The 23,168-nt window shown below is 49.4% G+C and overlaps 1 protein-coding gene across 5 annotated transcripts in view; it reads right to left on the bottom strand.

Moving 5' to 3' along the window:
* CHST13 (carbohydrate sulfotransferase 13) overlaps nucleotides 1–23,168 on the bottom strand; it is a 49,063-nt gene that overhangs the window by 5,713 nt on the left and 20,182 nt on the right. For 3 of the 5 annotated variants that reach the window (XM_064518987.1, XM_064518988.1, XM_026093148.2), the window contains one exon: nucleotides 758–840. In XM_064518987.1, coding sequence (XP_064375057.1) covers nucleotides 758–823 — 66 coding nt within the window. In that variant the 5' untranslated portion in view covers nucleotides 824–840. Of the gene's footprint in view, nucleotides 1–757; nucleotides 841–15,352; nucleotides 15,458–23,168 lie in introns of those variants that run through there. The other 2 variants (XM_026093147.2, XM_064518989.1) reach the window with 2 other exon arrangements.

Genomic DNA, 23,168 nt, shown 5'->3' with positions numbered 1-23,168 from the left:
AGGGGGAAATGCAGTCGAAAACACAAACACACCTTCTGCTGGGCTTCGACCGCAAAAACCCCAACTTGCAGACAGCTGCGAACGGGACGCCTTCCTCGACGCCTTCCTCGACCCCGTCTCCCCGCGGGTCACGGCGGTGCCAGCTCGGCTGCCCGCCACGGGTGACTGCTCGCGCGCCTGGGGCTGTTGCCTACGCGCAGCGGGTGCCTGAGCCGGTGGAGGACACGCGAGGCGGCCTGGGTGGGATGGACCCCCCCATGCCCAGGCTGTGCCCACCTGCCCCTGTTTGAGCAGCTGCACCCGGCACAGCCCGGGGTGGCAGAGAGGACTGGGAGCTCCCGGGTCTATAATCCCTGTGTTGCTGAGACCAGCCACACATATATATCCATATAGCTGCCAACATCGTAGGGCTCTATCAATTACTAGCCGAGAAAGTGCAGCAACGATGCTCTTGCCTTGCTAGGACAACCCAGAACTTGCTTCAAAATCCTCAGATGGCGACATCTCGATGGGTTTGCCCAGCTACAGGAAGGAAACCATTTGCCCAAGGATCAGCAAGGGCCATAAGCAGTTTTTATCAACAATTATTCCCCAGAGCGGTGCGGTTTTTCCTTTTGAACACAGCCAGAGGTTCGGGCCTCGTGGCTGGTTTGAAGCGGTGTGTGCCCTGCACACTGGAAGGGGCAGAAGAAGGGCTCGAAACCTGCCATCCCCCCTCTCTTTCCACTCCCCCACCTCCCTCTCCCCATCCGCTCACCTGGTCGCTCTCGTACAGGGCCTGGAGCGGGCTGCGACCGGCCTTCCCTTGCCAGGTGGTCCTCATAACCCTGTCTTCTGCGGCTGGAGAAGAAGCAAGAAAAAAACAGAGGTGTTGGGGATGCTGCTGCCCCTCACCCCCCCTCTGGGCTCCGGGGCTGGTCGACGGCCACATCCGCTGCAGCCCTGCGCGGCCCCGACGGTGTTCACAGCTCCCGGCCGAGGGAGGAGGCCTCAGCTGGCGGGGGCTACTGCGCCTCCGGCACAGCCCATGTGCTGTCGCGTGCCGTGTTTAATCGTGTCGCGTGCCGTTGACACGCTAACGGGCAAGCAAGGCGAGGCAGGCTGAACCCGGGATCCGCTGCAGCAGCAGAAGTCAAGCCACAAACTCACCCACTGCCCCTGCGGGACTCGCTCTCCGGAGGCCAAAAATTCCCCTTCGTAGCCCAAATGCCTACCCCGTGCTCTGCAAAGACTGCGTCACGTTGCAGCCACCCAAAGGCCTGCACAGCCGCACAGCCACATTTGAAAGAAGAACTTTAAAAGCTATTTAAAAAATCAGAACAGGTTAATAATTGTGTTATTAAGATGCAAAAATCTCTATCTCTGTTCTCACTAATTTATGACCTGCTGAAAGTTTGGAGGTGTTTTAATTTTTTTTGCACCACAGATGCTGTTTTTCCACTGTCATGTCTACATTCACTCCATGTGAATGCAGTGAAATCTGATCACTTTGATTTGGCGCCTTCTGAACAATTATACTTACTTATTCCCAAATGCTATCAAAATGTTAAGTAGACTGCAGACACTTCATAGGCTGGGTTTTAGTCAAAAGAAAGGATTTACTTCTATGAAATTAAAAATTACAGACAAAAATTCTGTTATATGGGACTTCAATAAAAATTTGCCCCTCCCTCTTATTTTTTTCAGCAAAAACTGCATTTAAAGTTCAGCAGGTCCGGGCTTGTCCTTTAAACAAATAAAAGGCCATAAATAAAGACAACCGCTTGTTACAGTTTCAGGAGCAACTAGGAATAATTTGATCCATGTACATCTGGGAGATGCTGCTGGCTGCACCCGCGGGTGGATCACGAACCAGGGGGCAACAGGACCTGGTCCAGCGTCACTGCTACCCCCCAGGACGGGGAGATGGCAGCTGTGCTCGGTGGAGAGCAGGGGCAGGTCTAACACCAGCAGCTCTGTACTGAGCCCCAAGGGGCTCAGAGTTTGCATTTCCAGGCTCAGTCACACGGTAATTAGCAGACAAATTGTTCAGATGCTTCACCTAACTGTGATAAGTCCTTTTCATTTTTTATTAGATACTTTCTTTTTTTCCTTCCACACAGCAATACTCCCTTGAGTGTTTGGTGCTGAAGACGGCCATCTCAGCAGCTCCCTCCCCTTCTCTGCCACGCAGATCTGCTGCTTCGAAGTCGGAGGGTTGTCTGCAGCAATAGCAAACACGAGGCTGGATCTGGCCTGTCTTGAATGCTAGGCCGTCACTGACTGATGCACAAATTCTCATGCCCATAACTTATGTAGGGATGCAACCACTTTCCCAGCTATGAAAAAAGTGATCCAAATCTGACCTCCTGCCTGCTTGAATCTGCTGAGAGCCTGAAGCCATAGATATAAGTGATATGCGGCTTACCTCAGTGGAGGTTAATTTAGAGCCCAAAGGCAGCAAGTTAATGAGCACACAATGAGGTCATTAAAGAGTTGTCCACTATGGAAACGGCTCCTAACTCTGACACATCAGGGATCAGACCAGGGCATCCACTGCTGGGAGCTCTCAGCCCAGAGGAGAGCCTGGGGAGGGCAATGGTGTCACCTCTCAGTGGGTTGGGGTGACCTGGTGCTTGCAGTCTTTTCCTGCTCAAACTGGGGAAAAGAGGGTGAACCAGGAAGGTGAGTTGGGGATAGCAAAGGGAGAAAAAGTCAGGGATCTAAAGTTAGGGTTCTAAATTCAAAATCAGCACCATCTACAGAAAGGAGGATTAAGAGATGGCATTGAGAGCCAAGGAGGAGGAGAGAGGGAGCTGGGAAGATGGAAAGATGAAGGAAGATGGTAGCAAGCTGTCCTGAGAGTCCCTGCATCTCTGTGCCTGGCCAGCAACTTTCTCTGCAAAAGCCTGCTCTAACTTAAAAGCAAATCCTGCTTCCCAAGCAGCACCACCACAAAGGGTGCTCAGCCCCTGCTGATACCACGGCCAAGGGGCCACCACAGTTCAGTTGCTGCTCAACGTTGCTTCAGACCCCAGTCTCCACCCCAGGTTTCACTGGCAGAGAAAGCAAAGAAAGGGGAAAGTGTCCTCTTCAATTGCAATCCCTCAGCCCAAACTGCCAGGGACCTGTTATCCAGGGCTGCCTCGACAGAAAGGATCAAACCACATGGCCTGGCTATGCCGAGCTTCATGCACAGAGCAAGTCAGCAGGGAGAGGTGTAGGCTCTCCCTTGCACAAACACCTCCTAGCAGCTATCCGGTCTCTCACCCGTCACCCGCTTTTCATATCTGACAGTCTCGTCGGCAGAGGATACCACGACAGTTCAGTAGTCTCGTACGGCAGGAAGGGAGCTGAAAACAGCCTGGGCTAGAAATGAGAAGGTTTCTAACCACAAAGGTTGTGAGGGTCTGGAACCGTTTTTCGAAGAAGAAATGGGGGGGAGGTAAATTACATTGTGAATTTTAAAATGGAAGAGGATGTTTTTTCTGAAAGGGATGATAGGACACAGTTGCTTGGGAGATACAGTGAGGTATTTCCAATCCACTGTCTTCAGTTTCTGGTCCTGCAGGACCTTCTAAAATCTCAAGGGGAGGGCAAAACATCTCTCACCAATGATTTCTGTTAATGTGAAGGTTTGTAACACAGGGAATGTTTGCGTCACAGTTTGGGGGGGCGTGAACTTTCTCAATCGCTATACAAGGTTATACATTACTCATTATACAAGCCCCAGATGCATTTTTCTTTTTATTTTGAACCAAAACAACCAGAAGGAAAAAAAATCCAACTCTGTCTTCTTTTTGGGGTGCTTATAATATTTTGCTTAAATGAAAACTGCTCCAAAGTACAAAGTCACCAGGGTCTACGCTAAACATTAGTCTTTCTTCAAGCCATGATTAAGGGGAAACGAATGACTGACTTCACAAGATTTCATCACCAGTGAATATATGCTTGCATGTTCATGGGAAATGACACTTCCCACAGCACTGGATTGATCAAGACGTGACTCAACATAAGGTACAGTTTCTTCCTCAATCTTCTGTATCAGTTATCCCACAGGAGGGTGAAGTGGCATCTGTGCTAACGAGAGATAAGAGGAAGATCTAATCCACACAGCACAGGGCTGAGACACTTGCCACAGTGGACTCCCATTTCCCATTTCCAAGCTTAGGCATTTGGAAATGAAAGGGAATTAGACTTTAAAACTACGATGTTCACTGTACTTTGAGTCTGCAAGCAAAGCGTATTAAACTCAAGTCCCTTTCCTAGCAGGGGCTGATAGACTCCTGTTATATTTAAGAGCGTGACCCCACTGTGGTCTGTTTGCAGGCAGTGTGCACCGCAGACACTTGTCCTATATTTAGTAAAAGCAACGTGGAGGCGTTTGTTTTCAAGATTAACACGTGCATCAACCAGACCTTTCTCACAAGGGACGTAAACAAACTGAGGGTGGTTCAGGCTGACCTGAAGCCGCTAGAAATGCACACAGCTCATGCCGGCGCTGCTTAGGGGAGCGTGGAAAACGCGATCCCAGGGAAGTGTGGGGCAGGGAGAGGGCACGGCCTGGAAGGATCGGGCTGGCTCTGCAGGCTGCTCTTTACAGCGAACAAAAAGCAAGTCCAGAGCAATGCAGGGAGTGAGCAGAGGTGTAGCAGGTCAGATCAGTGCTCTGACTGCTCTGGGCTGCACCTTTGCGGGCTACTGAGGCAGGGCAATAACCATGGCCAGGGACTTCTCCATCTCACATGGCTCTTGCTAACAGCCTAAGCAGAGAAGCTGCAAAATGAAATTTCATCCAGGCTCTCGCCAACACAAGATCTGGCAGAAAACATGGCACCTTCTCTGAACAGCAGCAACCCCCCCTCCCAGGATCCCTGCTCTGCTCACATTGTACAGGGTTCCAGAAAAAAAAGGAAAAAAAAATTAGGAAGGCTGCGCCCAGGTGGCTGGAAGAGCCCTGGAGTGCTGAGCTGGCAATGGGAAGGAGCCAGCTCTTCAAATTCACTAGCTCTTGACAGTTTTTGCTCTCCAAAGCGATGACACCATCCCCTGCACGGGGTGCTCGCCAAGCCCTTCAGAGCAAAAGTCTGGACTGATGGCAGGTTTTTTACAAGCGCTCCAACCACAGGAAGTCTCCTAACTCAGAAACCGTCTGCTCGTTACATGCTGTGTCCTAAGGAGGGAATTAAACGAGCTCCTGGCTGCGCCATTAGTACGAGGGTTCGAAGACGGTGTTAAAACCCTCACTGGAAGGGGAGAAGCAGCAACGACACAGCTGTGCACAGCTCAGTGAGGCATCATGATGGGCACTGGTGAAGGCGGCGGGGCAGCAGCCGATCCGCCTGCCCGGCAGGAGCCAGGGTGTCCTTCCCTTGTCTGGAGGGCAGGTGTCAGAATGGCTGCAAACGCCCTCGGCCGGCGGCGCGTGCTCGAACACCTCGCACAGCGACAAGCCCAGGTCTCCTGCTCCCAAGGCAGCTGAGATCGCCAGGAAGAGCAATACGGGCCATAAGGCCAGCACAGAGGCCAGGGCTTCTGTGTCCTCCGTGAGCCCCGGGAAGGCAGCCTCCACTCATCTGACAGAGAGCGCTGGCCTCTTCAGCCCTGGCTTTGACACCTCACACTGCCCCATGATCCAGAGCTGTGACCGGCCCCGCTTGCCTTCCCGCAGCCCCAGCACCTGCAACATCTCTGCCAATGCACTTCTCTCTGGGTCTCTCCCACATCACCAGACGCAGGGTCCTCATCGTGCAGCTCTACCAATACAACTCAGCCCTAACTTGAATGCCATCCCTCTTCCCGGCTGCGCCAGCCCAGCCACCACATCATGCAGTCCCACAGTGCTCTCCCGTCCCTGGATCTCTCCCTGGCCTGTCCCCTACTTGCTTTTCCAATCCTGGCCTTGCCTTCACCACCCACCCCAGAGCAAGCAATGGCCTACCTTGCAAAGGCTGAGCTCAAGGGGATCCCTGGCTGATATGCACAGCCCAAGCCATTTTGCTGGAAGTGAAAGGAAACCAAACATGCAGGGGGAACTGGGGAAAAGTTCGATTCTTGATCTGTGCCTGTTTCTTCCATTAGGTTTGGGATGCAGCCAGGACTGCAAGGAGGAGGGAGGAAGGGGGAAGATGAGCAATGGCATTTATGCTTCCCTCCTCTTCCATCCCTTCTGCTGAGAACGAGTCAGTCACACCATCCCCTGTACAGTTGTGGTTTACCCATCACTGGGATGCTCCTGGGACTCTAAGCAGTTTGGGAAGGCCAATGAATACTGAAACATATGACAGTGGACTTACTTATGACAATGAAACACATGACTGTGCTGCATTTTGGCATCACAGCCCTAAGTACAGCAGGATCCTCCATCACGGGGGAGCTGCCAAGATCTCAGCATCTTGGCTTTCCTTCTGACTTTATAGCTTGTTACTGAGGTTCCCAGATTCCACTGCATATGATGGTAATCCTCGGAAATTTAGCAAGGCCACAGTTGCATCCGTAACAGGGATGTTACTTAGCCAAGGCATATCCAGTTTCTAAGTGAGAGAAACGTCAAACTTTGGCAACCACTGGATCACCATTTGGATAACAAGTATCAAGACAAGCTAGCAGGATATGACTACGATCCAAACCCAAACAGTTTTGCAATGAGACAGGCAGAAGGAGATAATACATTTGCCCTTTGCAGCCTCAAAGGATGGAGTGAGGGAATAGGAGTGCTACACAGCAGGGGACAGAGAATCCATTGCTAAGGGAGTAATGCTGATCAGAACAAAAAACTGAATGAGAAGAGCCTGAAAGGAAACTCAGGCATATTTTGGAGACTGCTGTGCTACTGGTGCTTTCAGGCTTTCCTTCAGAGCTTAAAAAGGCAATGTACTCCCTCCTCCTTTTCCTCCTACAGCCCAGATTTTAGTACTCTCTCCGTCAAAAACAAAGCTATTATCTTGCAGCAGTGTGACACCAATACCACTGTAGAATATGGGGTTTAAATGACCTGCCAGCTCTCTTTGGAAAAGGGAATGGATTTTAAAGCTGTGAATATTTAGATGTATTAGCCGATTATGGAGACAATCAGTCACGTGTGAAGTGAGGAAAGATTGGCTCATGCCCATCCCAGATTTCTGGAAGCACTAGCGAAAGAATTCGTAGTTCTGGCGGCAGAGGCTCTTAATTATGGAGGGTGGTTCTCTGTGACCACAACAGTAAAACCAGTGCCTGAATTTTAGAGTTTGGCTAGGAGACAGGATTCAGGCAATGACAAGCCTGTTAGTCTGACATCAGCATTACCAAGGCCCTAGAAAACAGTATGAAGGAAAGAAAACAATTAAAAGATGTGGGAGCAATTGGAAAGAGGAATAAAATGCAACATGGCATTTACTAAGTGCAGATCATACCTAGGCAACCTGACCTGTCAATAAAATAAGCCCTTTCTGTAGATCAAGAATATATGGTAGATCTTCACCCAAATGTTAGTAAAACATGAGATATGACATGCCACAGGAAATAATTTTTTCAACCAGAGACAAAGTTTAAAACAGGAACTGTAAGGGACACAAGCAACTGGAAAGCAGGCTGCACTAGAAAGGGGAAATGCTGAGCAGGAGAATTTCTAGCGAATCTGTCTCAAAGACTGGCTTTGGGATTAACACTTCAGGAATTAGCTTAACATAAAAATAGAAAAGAACTGATGATGGACACAGCATTGAGAGAGACTGCCATGGCAGGGGGAGACTGAAGTACCAAACAGGGAAATTAAAGCTTTGCCCTGGATGAGAGGACTGGAGATGCAACACAGTTTAATTAACAGTGTTGGAATTTAGCAGTTTCTGCTACTGTGCTGCTGGAAATGGCAGGAAGTCCCAGATGCATTAGTTGAGGACTATCAGCTGCCAGTGTGACATAGTCATGAAAAAGGCAAATGAAGTTCTAAAATATATCAGATGAGGCATTTCCCATAAAAGCAAAAAACCTGTGAATACTATTATCCAAAGCATTGGTGACCTTCATCTGCAGCACTGACAGTTCTGGTGTCCTGGGATGGAAGAAGCTGGCTCCACACTGAGCAAGTACAGAGGAAGACTCCTGAAGCAATCAGGCAGGTGAGCGCAGCACTTGCTGTCCCATGAGAGGCTGAAAGGACTTGGTTGTGCCTACGAGCCAAGCGAGCACAGGACCGTTTCCCGGGAATGCAGCAGCAGAGAGGGACAGGAGATGCCTCAGGTGCAGGACACCTTCGGGCCATCTGCCAAGGTGCCAAGCTGCGTGACTCTGAGGGGAGGCCTAGAAACCACACATCAGTGGGATTTTGGTCACGTTGCAGTGGGAGGAATCCCAACTCCTTTAGGGACGGAGGCTGAACTTTCAGGGATTTTCCAGGCTGGGCTGCCTGGGCCCCAGGGCCACGAGGAGCCAAAAGCTCCACTCCAGACCTCTACTCCTAGATGCTGAAGAGGGTTAACACCCAGAGATTCGGCACTCTGGAGACCACCAGTCAAGGAGAGTGGAGAGAGAGCCCATGTGCTCGGACCTGAGTACACACCCTGAGAGTCCCCAAGGAGTTAAAATCCTGATGCTATCACTCATCTCCACGCGGCTGTCTCAAACCCTTAGCTTCGCTTCCTGTTGTGTCTGCGCAAAAACCTAAAATAAGAGAAAAAAAAGTAATTGTGGCGCCTGGCCACCCAAAATGACCAGTCTGGGTGTTAATTACAGCCTGTGACTCCCAGAGGATGAGTGCGAAAGGTGTTTGTTCATACCGTAGGAAGACCCAGTTTTCAGGGCAGTCCCTCTTTAAAGGGGATGCTTTCTCTTAGCTGAAATTTTAAAGAAACTCTAAACATGATGGCGGGGGCACATTTCTGAGGAACTGTGGATTTGAACATAGGATAAGGTGTTGGTGACATGAATTGACTGCCTGGCCCTGAAGCACACATGGAAGTCAACTGTGCAGCTACTGCAAGCCTGAAACAGTCCAGAACAGAGGAGCAAGGGAGGATTTGTGGAGGAGGTGGGAAGGGAGGGGAACACCAGCTATATGGCACTTTACAGACTCTGGAAAAAAGGGAGCACTGTTACCCCTACTGTGTTCATAGGGGAAAGAAGTGGTTACAGTGGGAAACAAATGAGAGCAATATTAGCCATTTTTATCAGAAGGGGAAACAACACCCAGAGCTCTACAATCTAAAGGGATCAGCCTTAAAACCCTTGCTTACAACTGTGGAGCCAGCCACTGGAAGATCCAGAAATTAAGACCTGGATCTTTGTGGCTGCTGATGTCCACAGCAATGAATTTCTCCAGATTTTGTGACTTTTGACTCCTCTCTGCTATCTGTCATGAATGCCGAATGAGTGCATTGGTTGTGACAGCAACAGCTCACTCAGCCCTGACTGCAGAAACGCAGCCTCATTTCATTAAGACGAGCTCCTTGCTATCAAAATAATTGCACCCAAGAGACATGGAGTAGGATCCTGCTATCTAATTTAAGAGAGGATATTGAGACCACATTGTTCAAAGCCAAATCCTAGCTGCAGTCACTGCCTGCTGAATCTGTCCAATTTTCGATTTTAACATGCAAGAGGAAAAAAAAACAACAAAAAAGAAAATAGAGCTTGACAACAGCAGTGATGGATCCAAACACATACCGCAGTTGAGCTCAGCTTTCTCACCCAGTTTGATAGTGAAGCCTGGGACACATGGCCCAGTTGGCAGATGGAGAATTTGACACTCTCAAAGGATGGGTCATGGCATGGAGGCCAGAAAAGCACGGGGTGATTTCTGGGTAGTGGCCCATGGTCTGCATGAAAAATGGTCACTGTGCACATCTGGGCCTCCCCAGAAGAATCGGAGCAACTGAAGCAAAAAATACTGGTTTCAAAGAAGCAAAGCTTAATTCTTGGAAGCTCTGACCCTTTTGCGTCTGCTTGGACCAATGGAAAACACATTTGCTCCATTGCCACCTAAGCACAATGGCTGATTACTGGGATTTTTTTTAAAAAGATACTTTTTAAAAAGGAGGATGATGTGGGATCCCAAACACCAAAACCTCACACCAGACCTACCAACTTATGGTGCTGAAGACACTGACTGCAGTTTAACAGAGAAGATCACCAAATAAGTGGCCCTTTGCTTTCTTGTGTGCTGCATGCAGCTGTGAGAAAGTGTGGCAATTCTGGCATTTACATGCTTAGATATTGGAATTAAAAGCAAAAAATACTCTATTTTTTATTCTTATAGAAAGGTTTGGATTTGGGAACACAAATTTTTGGCATCAGCCAACAGGCAATGCAATCTATTTAGACGCCTGTGACTAATCATTGCTAGTGCATCTAGAAAGCCAGGAACGTAGACAACACATACTTGCTGAATTAAAATGTTAGAGAAGAAAGAAAATGAAATCTAACAGAACCGTGTGTTCGTTTTGCTTAAATGCATCCTTCGGCTTTGTGAATTCAAACACAGCCACCTCTGCTGGGGAGCTGGAAGTGAAACAAGAAGCAGGAAGTATAACCGGCTGGGCTTCATTGATGCTTTCGCCCCTCAAACCTGCAGCTCGCTGGCTTGCCCCGAGAAACTCAAGTCTGCTTGAACGTCTTGTCTGCCAAGGCTGAAGATCCCCCCACAGTCATGTGAAGGGGGAGAGGAGGGGGAGGCACGTCTGCTGCGTTAGGCCACGTGACAACAGAGCCAGCACAAGGCAAGGGTGCAGCAAGACGTGTCTTCTAGCAAGGCTCTGCTCAGCCGCACACCGTAGCTGCACTGCAACGCCTTGGCTTCTGCTCACCCGGTGCAGTGACTGCTTGATTTACTGTCCTTAAAATACGGTAAACAGACAGCAACCCTAACCACCCCCCAACTGCTGTTTCGCTTGAAAAAGCTATCTCCGGCAGGTTATGTGGGGCCCCCGACTCTCATTGACTTGCTGTACCACTAAAACGTGTCTATTCTTAGGGCCATGGTTTGCAAGGTAAAAGGGAACATCCTGAATACTCTGCATGCAGGACAGAGGCTTTGAGGCCACAGTATGGGAAATCTGGGGTGGCTGGCAAACTGCAGAGAGACTTGGTTGAGGGCACACAGGAGAGTGATACTGTGCAAATGTGGGAGCTGTACCTCTCACTGAGGGAGAGCAAAATGCACCAGCCATAGCTAAGAACAATGTTCCCTAATCTATAGGATATGATAAATGATGTTTTGCCCCAAAAGAAAAATGATGATACAACAACTATGTATGAAGAACTCAAACAAGTGCTTCTCCTCCTGCCCGGCCCCAACCTCTACCTTTCTCAGTATGCAAGAGATAAGTGAGAGACCTGAGAGATGCAAGAGACATTTCAGACTTCTCTGAAAGCCTCCAAACTTCCGCTGAGAAGCCTGCAGGAGCAGCTGGGGCTGAGAGGGTTTGGAAGGGGCTCTCTCGCATATGTCGCAGGCCAAGTTTTTTCCTAGGTCTCCACAGCTGAGGTTTGTCCCTCAGACTGCTGATGAGTATCTCTGCACTTTGTTTACACTCCAGCGTTGAGCTGCAGCCCCTTGGGCACGTTCAGAAGCACCGGGTGGCCTCCATGCCCCATTCTGGCAGATACTTGACAGCAAAGCACATACAGGGCTGGGTGTTTTAGGGGGACAGAGTGTTTCAAGATGAACAGCTATGTTCAGACAGGCATGAACAATAGCAAAAAGTAACCAGAAAAGACAATTTTTGATCTTTCCCCAGGCATCTTTCATGCACGCCACTGATGCCCTGAGCGGTCATGTTACAGAAGAGAGGAGAGCTCACATATGCAACCTGCAGGAACAAGAGCCCAGCCCACCATGCACAGTTCATGCTTAGCAGGTAACACATCCCTTTGGAGTGAATGCTGTATTTGACCTCTTTTCTTCATCCTGGGGGTAGGCCAGTGTGGGGTGAGCAGGAGGAATGACGGAGGAGAGCTGTCATCAAAATGCAAAACTCTGTGGCTCTAACATTCACAACACAAATGTATGTTTTTTGTTCCAGACTCACATCCTCCGCAGCTGTAAGATTAGCAGCTTGGAAATGCTAGTGTTTTAACTGCTAATGGCCTATCCATTTTTGCTTCCTGTTGCATTGTATTTTTTTCCCCCAGTTATGGCTTGTTTAATCTGTTCTGTCTAGGGACAAAGTCCTTTTACAGAGACTCAAAACAGACCTAGGTGATCATTCGTTAGCATCAGTGGGTGATGAGTAAGTGAATCTCCAGCGTAGGAGGTTATGTGGATGTAGGCGACAGGTTGCTATCTCATGCATCCCTGCGTGGTGTGGTCACAGGCAGATCCGCCGCAGTCTGCCTCAGATGCCCCTGCTGACGAACAAGCCGGCACTATAAAACTCAGGCTATTCTTGACAGCCTGCCCTTCGCTCTGCAGGCCAGGCCTCGTTAAAAGCTGGATGCTTCTGCATTTCTCTCCGCTGAGGTAGAGGCAGCGTAGCAGCAGCTGTCTGTCAAAGGCATCAGTCTCCGCTCGCTAGGGAAAGGGAATAACCCTCCATTCCCCGTTAGACCTCACTCCAGTGGCACTCCTCCCATTTCCTGCAGCAGGAGTGGCACCCCACAGCAACAGGGCATCCAGGCAAGCAGAAGTACCTTCCACTCGCCTGCTCCAGAGCATTTTCTGGAGCATCGGACAAAGCCAAGGAACAGGATGCCTCTGAACTGAATAGTTAGGGACAGATGACATAGCCTCCAAAAGAACTGCGCAGGGTGCCCAAGCCCAGGCCTGGCAGCTGTCTCCATCAGGACCCAACCAACAACCCGATCCTGTACCCCTCTCCCTGATGGCAAGGGCAATGGGAGCATTAGGAGCAGTACCTCTAAGGGGAACACAAAATCTGTAGCTGGTTCAACCCCTGCGAGGGACTGGAGCAAATTACTCCAAAACAGCCCAGCCAGGGTAAGGCTACAGCATATTAGAAAGGTAGGACTGGAGTCACCTTTGCGATCCTGCTTCCTTGAGCAGGTCAGTGGGCAGACACATCCCTGTCCCCTGCAAAACCACCATATGGTTTAACTGAATCCCTCCATGTCACCAGTTGAGCCACAACCCCCAGGTGCTGGCAGGGGACCTAAAAGCTCAACTGTCCAGCCAAACCTGCTGGCTCTGCATCTTCTCCCACCAGCACTGCATCCTCTCAGACTCAGAAACTGCCTCCACGTAACTTGGTTTTGGGCCATACAGCTCTGACTCATTTTCAGGCTGCCATGGTGTTTAGCAATGTGTCTCTCTGGACATCAAGCTGAGTGATCCCCATCTTCTGCCCCTATCACACTCCCTGCTGTAATACAGCCTTGAGAGCCAAACCCAATGTGGCAAACCCAAGTGCTATCCCTGTTCTGGTCGGCCCTTCTAGCACACGGACTAGCAGGCAGCCGGTAACATTTGAGCATCCTTACACAACCTGATGCTGGATGTCCCGGAGCCTAAACCAATTCCAACTGTCTTGCTCCCGTCACAGGACAGTGTAGTGTGGCGCCAGCCAGCCTCGGCATCAGGGACACGTGGAGCATTGCCTGCACGCAACAGCCTTTTGAGAAAGAGCTCCCAAGTGTGAGCCAGGGATCGCGTGGCTCCAGAGCAAGTCCCTGCCCGGGCTGGTGAGGTGAACCTCTCCCTACCTTGGATGCCCTCCGGAAGGATAAAGATGCCAGCGTCCTCCTCCAGCAGGAGGAGATCAGGGCTTCATCCCCGTCTCTGCGAGTGCCTCCCTCCAGGAGAAGCCTGGACAAGTCATTTTTCCCTTGGGAAGGGAGGAAGGACAATGTTGATGTGCCCTGTCCCTCCATCAAAGCGGATACAGGAGCTGTTTGTTCCCAAGAAGCAGCACCGTTTACCTCCGGAGCATTTACAGCCCGGGCAACGCTGTTGTCTGGCTGCTGCCAGCCCAGGCGGCTCACACTGCTGCTGAGCTGCGTCCCCTCAACAAAGCCCAATCTCTGGCCAGGTCCCGTCTCCCACAGGGATCATCTCGGCAGCTCAGCGATTGTCACTCCTTATCACATCCCCAGAGAGATGCGCAGAGAGCAGAAACACAACTGTTCTCAAAGCAGTGGAGAGCAAAATGCAACAGAGGTGACCTGCAAGTCTGAAGGCTTGCTTGCTCTTCCATCAGCTGGCCGAATGGAGGAGACTTCCTTTCCCCCACAGCTAGAGTGCCACGGCTACAAGCTTGTGTAAGGCACTTCCATAACTGTGCCCACATCGCACAGTGGGCTGGCATTGTTGGGAAAACATGCATCTGTTCACTTTGTGGTCGAGCTCACGTAAAAGGCTGGTAGCCAGCAACAGATTATTGGGAGTTTTGGATCAGATGGTGCAAAATACACTTGTTTAGAGTGTATTGTGTTCAGAGTGCTTGCTGAATCAGGCAAATATAGGATCATGTCCAGAAACATCCCAATAATGGCAGTCTAAGGCCAAGGCCTCCTAGGACTGCTTCCTCACTGAAGAGGAAGCTATGCAAATGTTCCAGTCAGTGGTTCATGTGTTCCTGATTTAAAGCTGTTTTGTTCAGCAGAAATTCAACCAACTGAGTGACTTGAACTTGGCTGGATCAGATAGAACCAAGTCTCAGCAGCGCAGGGATGCTTGAAAGCTTAGCTCAGGCTTTTTTTCCACTGCTACACATTTTCTACCATCCCTAGCCCTTTGGAAACAGCCAAACCAAATAATTAACTCCCCTCTCCTCCCCTCCCGGCCCATAGAAACTGGAAGAGGGCTAAACAGAGAGGTGTTGAGGAGGTTACTCACAAAGCTAAGGGAAAAAACACAAATAAAAGCAACTTGGAGAAACACACCTCTGAGGCAAACCTGCACAGGACAAGACAGAACGTGCACACAAGGAGATTTACACAAGGAATGGCCCACATACAAAACGACGTGCTTCAGCAGAGAAAGACAACTCTCCTCTCTCATCAGCTCAGATGGAGGAACTCACACGTATTTCTATATGGGAAGAAGGTGGTTTTGCAGCACCAGAGGCACCAGGGTTGCCTAAAAGCAATTCTTTAGCTACCATCACGAAGTACCATTTCAGGACAAGATGAGACGGGGGGAGGGGTGAAGGCAGCGCAATGGTCCACCTTCTTCCATTTCTCCAGTACCTGGCTAAGACACGCACCATCCCTCTGGTGCTGACGGAGAGCTCCTACCAGCCCCCATCACGCACATCCTCCTCCCCAGAACTCTTCCTCTTCTCCCCAGATGACTCTCTCATATTTTTGGTAAGCCTCTTAAGGTCAACCCCAGGCAGCCACAGATGGCTTTTGAAGGGTGATGGGGCTCCCCAAATGCCAGTACCCCATCCTCATCAACCATTTTCAACCCCACATCTCTGCTGATGAAGCATCCCAGTACCTCCTTCCCAGACACGTTCTTCAGAAGAGTTACCATGGGCAGTGATTTCTGAGGTGACACCTCCGGCCTCTGAGAAAGCCTTGGGGGCTGCCTAGTTGTACAAACCTCCTAGAAAAGAGGGAAAGGAGTGTTTTTCAAGCTCCCTGCACAAAATGAACAAGCTCCACTACTAATATCCCCAGCCAGAACCCAGCATCTCCTCTCTGCTTCTCAGTCCTGTGATAGATACCCATCAGGTACCGTGTGCCAGGCATGTGCTATCTGGCACCCACACAGAGTGCTTTTCCCAGGGATGCTGCTGTCCCCTACTCCTGATCACCTGCTGCCAGTAGGCAATGCACTGGACACATCACAGGCAAAAGTCACCCCCTGCAAATTCTGCAATACCTTTGTTTGCACTGAGGCAGAAAAGGGATAACACAGACTTCCAATAATCTATGGGTTTTCCAAGTTCAAAGCCTGCCTCACATGAATACCTCCTCAGGCCCCAGCACAATGAAATCAGGTATCTATCTGGAAAGAGGCACTGGGAAGACGTGGGAGCCAGGAGAGCCTGATGGTTAGTTTACAGAGAGCTTTGCTCCCACAGTCTGATAATGTCATGAAGCATCTCCCAAAGAGCAACCACCACCTTGCAGCTTCTCCAGAGACCCAGGGCTTGAGTGGCACAACTAGACGGTAATGACAGCCAGGCTCCCCTGCACTAATGACAGTGGCCTGCTAGCCAAGAAACACACTGTAATGAGGGGCTGATGAGTCGCTTGGGATTACATGGGATAATTTGACAGATGGCACCGTGTTCAACAGGAGAAAGCATTCATTCTTCTAGGGATGCATCCTACTGGCTGGAAGGCAGCAGTCCATGGACAACAGAGGAAGGGGGGACAGGATACATCCAGGCAATGTTAGTTCAGGATGTGGATGAAGGTTCTAAGTGATTTCGTATGGAAAGGGGTTGACAGGAACAGCCATCCACAGGAGTGAGCAACGTCCTGTTCCCATTCCAGGCAGCCAGGCAGTGGCTGAGCCTGCCAGAAGTAACAGTGGTTGTGGCAAACATCTGGTTGTGGAAATGCAAGGCCTCAGGGAACTGAAGTGGGCCCAGAAATACAGGCACACCTGCCTCCACCTGCATTTCAGATCCCTGAGGTCTGTACAGTCACCTGCTGTCTGGGACCTTGAGCCTGGGGCTGCAAAGAAGTGCCTCTGGCATGTGATGGAGGGAGACGGAGTGGCAACAGAGCCACATCACCTACCTGTTGGATGTGGGGGTATTTACACCATCCACAAAGTGCATACTATTCCCAGCACTACTGCAGACACAGAAACCTGAGGGCAGAAGGCATACGGACAGCCCAAGAGCCCAGAGCATATTAAATGTGCGCAATTTCCAGCCTGCTGGGGTAAGGGAGCCTGACGCTCCCTTGGCATGGGGTTGCAATACTCCTTACTCATAATGCTGTCACCCTGCCCATGAACATTTCCATGCTGGATGGCTCAAGCCAGACACCACAAAACTGCAGACAGCAGATAAGGGCCATTCAGCCTCCAGTGCTAAGTGCCACCAGCACTAAGAGCCACCAGACTTCAGGTTTCTCCATCTGGAACTGGCTCAACACAAACAAATCGACTTTCATAGGAAAATGTCTCAGCTCAGCCTCCCTGGTGCTGTGGCAACTTTTGTGAAGGAGGGAACACCACCTTGCCAGGAAATGACAGCAGATGCCTTCTGAACGGCTGACGAGACAGATGCAGCAGCCTCACAGCTGACCTGACCTCCTGTCGACTCCCTGCCCCAGGAAATATAAACTCTTGCCCCAGTGACAAGGGTATCCAGTTGCTAAGGTGGAACTGGAATGAAAGGAAGTAATCGGAGTAGAAATAAAGATCCTGTCCCAGGAAAGCAAACAGGGAGTCTTGAGCTATAGCACTGCTTTGCAATGTCTGTAACAGCACTGAAAGCAAGATCCTAACCAAGAATCACACCCAAACAGGGCATTGTGACAGACTGCACACAAGGCTGGAGATGCAATTACTACAGAGATGTAAATTAAACCTATTTCATGCTTCATGTCATCATTCCCTCCTCCACTGCAAGTGTTCAAAAGGTACCTCTGCAGTGGGCAGTTTCTTCATTCTGAGCCCTTGGGATCTCCTGGATAGTCCATTTGGTCCAGGCCATGGCTGAGCTAGATAAATCACTGCTCTACCACAGCCTGCGTGCCAGGATCTGTGCTTGCCATTCAATACTGCATGAGGCATGTGATGGGAGGGGGGCACAGGAGCAATATTCAGAGTTACTTGGATTCTTCTTCAAACCACTAGAAAAAAAGTTCTCTGCTGAAGGAGCTTCAAAAACATGAGAAACACTGCTGACAATGTAATCTCCATTGCCCACTTCTATTATTCCTTTTACAGATTTAATAGGAACTAGAAGGAAAGGTGTTGATTTTTCACCATCCTAGGCATGCAAGTGCTTCCCACTGCAAAGTTAGCATGAGCCTGTGTACAAACCCTCACTGAGGCCCTTCTGAGAGGCAATTCCCAGCAGGCTGTTGTAGCACTTGTGTGTCAAAAGAGACAATGAACTCGTGTGTGCATTTTGCTTATCATGCCTGCATGACAAATCCAGCCCACAGAACTTCATATTTTCAGTGCAAACTCAGCAGTCAGTGGTTAACACTAGAGACACTGTTTAGCATTAATAGGTTTGCAGCCAACTCCTTCTTCCATATGCTACACACAATCACTCAGACTCCAGCCACAAAGGTGACTAGGAGATTTAAGGGGACATCATCAAACGTATTTATTTTTTAAGCTGTTACAAAAAAGAACATTAAACTCCTGACATGAGATTGGGTTTGAACCTTCTTGCGCTAGTTTAGATTTCTACTGCCTCCTTGCCCTTCATGTGTCATACACATTGGGCGGGAGAAGAATATTTTCTTTCTGGCCTTATTGCCTCTTTTTTTCTTTTTTTTCTTTCTCTTTTCCCTAACAGGAGACTGACCAGAACCAACTCCTGAAAGCTCCAGTCTGTCCAGGCTTTAGCCACATGACTCTATTTAAGGAGTACTCACCATACCGAAGCCATCACAGGGACCAGCAACTGCTGGTTCCAGAAGGGACTGCGATTTACAGAGAGCTGGTTGTTGGAGATGCTTTACAACCACTAAGAACTACACTATGCTCAGGATCCTGGGAGGTGAACTCAGCATTGCCATTAGGAAGAAGCTGTACAGGAAAGTTCCTTAGTTTTTATAAAGCTTCACTAAAGCTCTTTCCTCTCTTGATTCCTGTTTTCTTTCACAGCTTTCTCTGCTTTTATGTTTCTGCAGGTAGTATTCCTTCATTTTTCGCAGATAGCACCTCTTGCACCATCATGGTGGTTCTAGCTGTACCCAGACATTTGGGTTTGGTACAGATGGCCCACAGCTGTGTGGCTGTCTCCTCCCTGGAGAGGGGGAAGGCCTGGAGTCCATTTTTCAAGGAAGGTTTTCTTGTTCCAGTTTAGTCAACTTGAGTCAAGGATCAGCCAGGGAAATGCTAATCAAGTGATGGAAAAGGTTGACAGCTATAAGCTTAGCTCACAATAAATCACACAGAGAGGGAAAGAAAGAATCCAGCTGCTTCAAGCAATGTGCCAAATGCCACAGCATCACCACCAGGGCCCAGAGCAGGACCCAGAGCCAACAGTGGCTGGTTTGGACAGAGTGTTCAATGGTTCTTTCTAAACCCATGCATCCCCTCGGTGGTGGCAGAAGGCTCTGGTCGCTTAGTAGGAGGCTGAGGCGGATGTCAGGGAGATTTAATACATCATAGCCATTTGAGGCAGGGGGAGGTATTCCACTAGGGCAATGTGCCTAGTCCTCTGCTGTGACAAGGAATGCAATCCAGATCTTTATAGGAAACAGAAAATTAACAATATCCAGGAAGAACATGGCCTGTGTGAGCAAATAAAATATCTATGCATAAGCATCATGGAACTTCACATTTTCAAATGGTTAATTCCTCTTACAAGCCAAGCTTGAAGCTTTCCAAGAGCAATTTCTCTTCCCCATTATGCCTGTTGTTCTCCTGGCCCCAACTGTCTGCTTGCATGCATGATGCAAGTCTGAACTGCCAGCATTTCCATTCCCTCTCAATAAACTCCCTTTCCAGTCCACTGCTCGGCAGGAATTGCAGCAGAAGGGTTTGCGCTGGCAGTGCCAAGGCAGAGATCCCTGCCTGGATGCACAAGGGCTGATTTTCGAATGGTGAGGCTACAGTCCTGCACATGACCAGACACATTCCTCTCCCCTGAACACCGGCACACTCGGCCATGTCTGTACCCTTGTGTGCTTCCATCACCAAGACAGGCATAGACAAGCTGTAGCTGCAGTAAAACTCCTGGGTTCAGACAGCTGCATGGATTTGTCAAGCCAACAGCCCAGCTGCACCAGCCTGCTGCCTTCTCTTCAGCTGCTGAGGCCAAGACGGTCCAAGGTGCTGGAAGGCCAGGATGGACTTGCACAAAGTCTGTTTGCAGGCAGGTCTAGTTCAGGCAGATGTTGTTTGTGCCCTCTGCACACAAGATACCTACACATATACAGGAGAAAATCAAGTCTCCCTAATGTTGTATGGCTCAAGTACTTGCCTGCTGAATGCATTTCAAGCCATCTTGCCAGCTCTGTACATCTGGAACTGATAAAAACCTCACCAAGCAATCTTGGAAACAATGCACATTCATCAGACCCTTCTCAATGTGCCACCTTGTCCACAGCCATTCCCCCTCTGGCTTTGCTTCACTGCTGTTGCCCCTCTTCTCTCTGTGGAGGCAGCTGAGAGTGTCTGTCCAGTTACTGCCTTTCTAAACAACAGCGGGTCATTAACCTGTGAAACTCACTGCCACATGATACTAAGCAAAAGGCATGGACTTTACAAATGTGTTCAAGAGATTCATGAACTTGCAGAGCAGGACTGCTGAGACTAACGGGGTGTGAATCTAGGACAGGAGCTAATTATGGCCTGCTAGAAGCTAAGAAGTGCCTCCAGTGCATAACTGTTCATCGCAGAGCTCCTTGTCCCTACTTCTACTGCATTTAGTAGTGGACATGGCCTGAGGTCACCACAGAGCCCTGTCTTCCTAGCCAGCATGTCTGATACAGTGTCACTGCAGCACTGAGACACAATAGATACAACACCATTGGTAGCAACTTGTCTGAGTGGTTTTTGGATTTACTTCCACGGTGCCAGTCAAGTGCTGAGGATGCCTGGTTAGCAGCAGGTACTCTGAAGATTCCCCTTTCCCTTCACAGGACAGGAGCAAGGTCTAGTGGATACCTCAGGAAGAAGGGAACCAAAACTCCACCAGAATCAAGTCAGCCTTGTTCTACTCACAAAACAAGTGTCTGTTGATCCTATTAAGCTAAAGGGAAATGAACTTCATCGATACTGCCAGGACTAATCTTGGAAAAGATCCAACTGTGAATATGCTACCCCTGCACTTGTGCCATAGGAATGGCCCAGCTTTGCAGATGTTTGCGGGATTGAACTCTCAATCTTCCCATGCCACAGAGAAATATGTCTGTGCAGATATGCTCCTTATGGTCAGATAAGGGGCAGGGAGAGTTACATACTTAGAAGGCATCACTGTAAGAACAGTGAAGGGGAATTGCAGAGGAGCTTCTGACCTCCAATTAGCTTGTGCTAATTTCCCAGGTCCTTGACTTGAAGAAAGCCATCTTGGACAGGGGAGCTAGTCAGAGATACCCACGACCAGCTGCTCCATACAAACATCACCTTTGAACCTTAATGTCAACATTACCCTTCTTCCTGCAAGGTCAATAATTCATCGCACAGAGCTGCTAAGCAACATCTGGCCAGAAAGCAGCGCTGGGTCGTGTTTCATGATAGTGGTGAAGCTGCATATCTGCACAGATAGCAGTACTCGTAGAGAAACCGAGAGAAAACTGAGGGAGTGCCTGCCAGGAAACATCATAAATCCCTCTGCCGCACCGCTTGCTTCTTTCCCAGGAGAAGGGTTGAGCAAGCAGCCAGGAGATGGAGGCCTATTAACCAAGTGCCATTTACAAAAAGTACAAGCCTTGACCGCTGTCATGACAAGAGGCCAGAACTTGTGCCTCTATGTCCCTCCATACCACTGAGGCAGCATTGGATGGGAAGGGACCCATGGGTCGTGAAATGCCCTGGGTACTGCCATGCAGATCCAAATGATCAACTGAATATCTCCTCCATGCAAACACACCACAGGTACAATTGCAAGCACCTGCTAATATGCTGTGCCCAAGCCAGGGGCCTGCTGATCTGTGACCTGAGCTACTGAGAAGATGCTACCTCCAAAAGAGATTTTCCAGTGATGAAGGTGCTCCAAACCCAGCTGAGAACCTGGAGAAAGCTTGGAGGGAGTGTTTGAAAATGAAGTCCAGTCCTGAAAAGGCTGGGTCCTCATGAGCATTGGATGTTTCCTCTGCACAGCAGATCTCAGCAGCAGTTTGTTTACAAGGCTATGTAACAAACTCATCTGAGCAAGACAGAATGTGAAGCACGCAATGTGGCTTTCAGCGTGTCCCAGATGCAGAAACAGCTAAGCAATGTAACATATCGCCATGAGGGCTCAGTGACAGCCCTAAGGTAGAGCAGCACTGCTAGGAACACTGAATGCATTTATCTTCCATTCCCCCAATGCACTAGGGACAATAATTGATAAGGCTGAGGGAAAGCCAAACATGCTAACAGAGAAGGTGACAAACAGCGCCTGAAAAAGCCAGGCTGGACTATCCACGGGGGGCTGGAAATGGCTATTGCTCAAAGAGCACAGCAGTAGGAGTAGGAATCTCTTCCCGCTGTGGAGGGAAGAGCCAGAGACTTGACAGGGCAGCATGTGAAAGTGGGAGGGCAAAAGAATATAGACAGTGAATACACACACATTCACACCCTTGAAACCAGGCCCTAGAACATCTTAAATACCAAACAGTGGTTATCATCTCAGCACGGAGTTGCTGGAGGATGTGGGTTATGCGGCCATGCTTTCCTGTATGGGTAAATGGTGATGAGCTACTCCAACTATCTCAGCTGTGGCTGTAGCTGCTGAACCCAACTGTGTCATAGCTGCAGCAGTAAACCATCAGGGAAAAACCTGCCTTCTTCTCCCAGGAAATAGCAATTCCCAGCTGTTCCCAGACATTCCCATCAGTCTGTGCACCTGGAAATTTACAACTGTTTTATCTAATCAAAGCTCATCCAAGTATTAAGAGCTCTGGGGCACTGTGCAGAAAACAAGAGTTTCCAGGCCAGCCAACATGTTCCTCTGCCAGGCTGCAGGAATTCTGCACTGACTGGTTCAAGACTGGACACCTCCATGCCCTTAAGTTAAAGGAAGATCTCTGCTAGCTGCACAAGAGTTCAGCTAAATGTGCTCAGTGGAATCCCAGCAAGCAATAGGGAAATGGATTTGCACTAGTTGCACAGATTGTGAATTCCTTCCCCTAGGCAAGGAACATCTGGTCTACCTAGAAACAAAACTCCAACTCCTGCAGATCCTTTTCTCCAAAAGGTCTGAGCTGGAAAGCGTTACAAGGCAGGTATCTTCAGAAAGCATATTCACCCCAGTCGCCACAGTAGGCAGGTAACAGCTGCTGCAAAGAGCCTGGGAAAAATTAGTCAGCGTTCAAAAGAAATGCTGGTGGAGAGCTCAGTTCCGCTCACACTAGTCTGTCTGCTGACAAGGCAGTCTAAAGACATCGCCAAGTTCACAGGTCCTGCCAGGCTGTGTGGGTCAGGCAGAACCTGTTTTTAGATGAAGTACCAGTTTTAA

The sequence above is a fragment of the Dromaius novaehollandiae genome, chromosome 12 (assembly GCF_036370855.1).
Source record: "Dromaius novaehollandiae isolate bDroNov1 chromosome 12, bDroNov1.hap1, whole genome shotgun sequence".
NCBI lineage: Eukaryota > Metazoa > Chordata > Aves > Casuariiformes > Dromaiidae > Dromaius > Dromaius novaehollandiae.
Note: the sequence above shows the minus strand (reverse complement) of the source record. Positions and strands in the feature narration are given on the sequence as shown.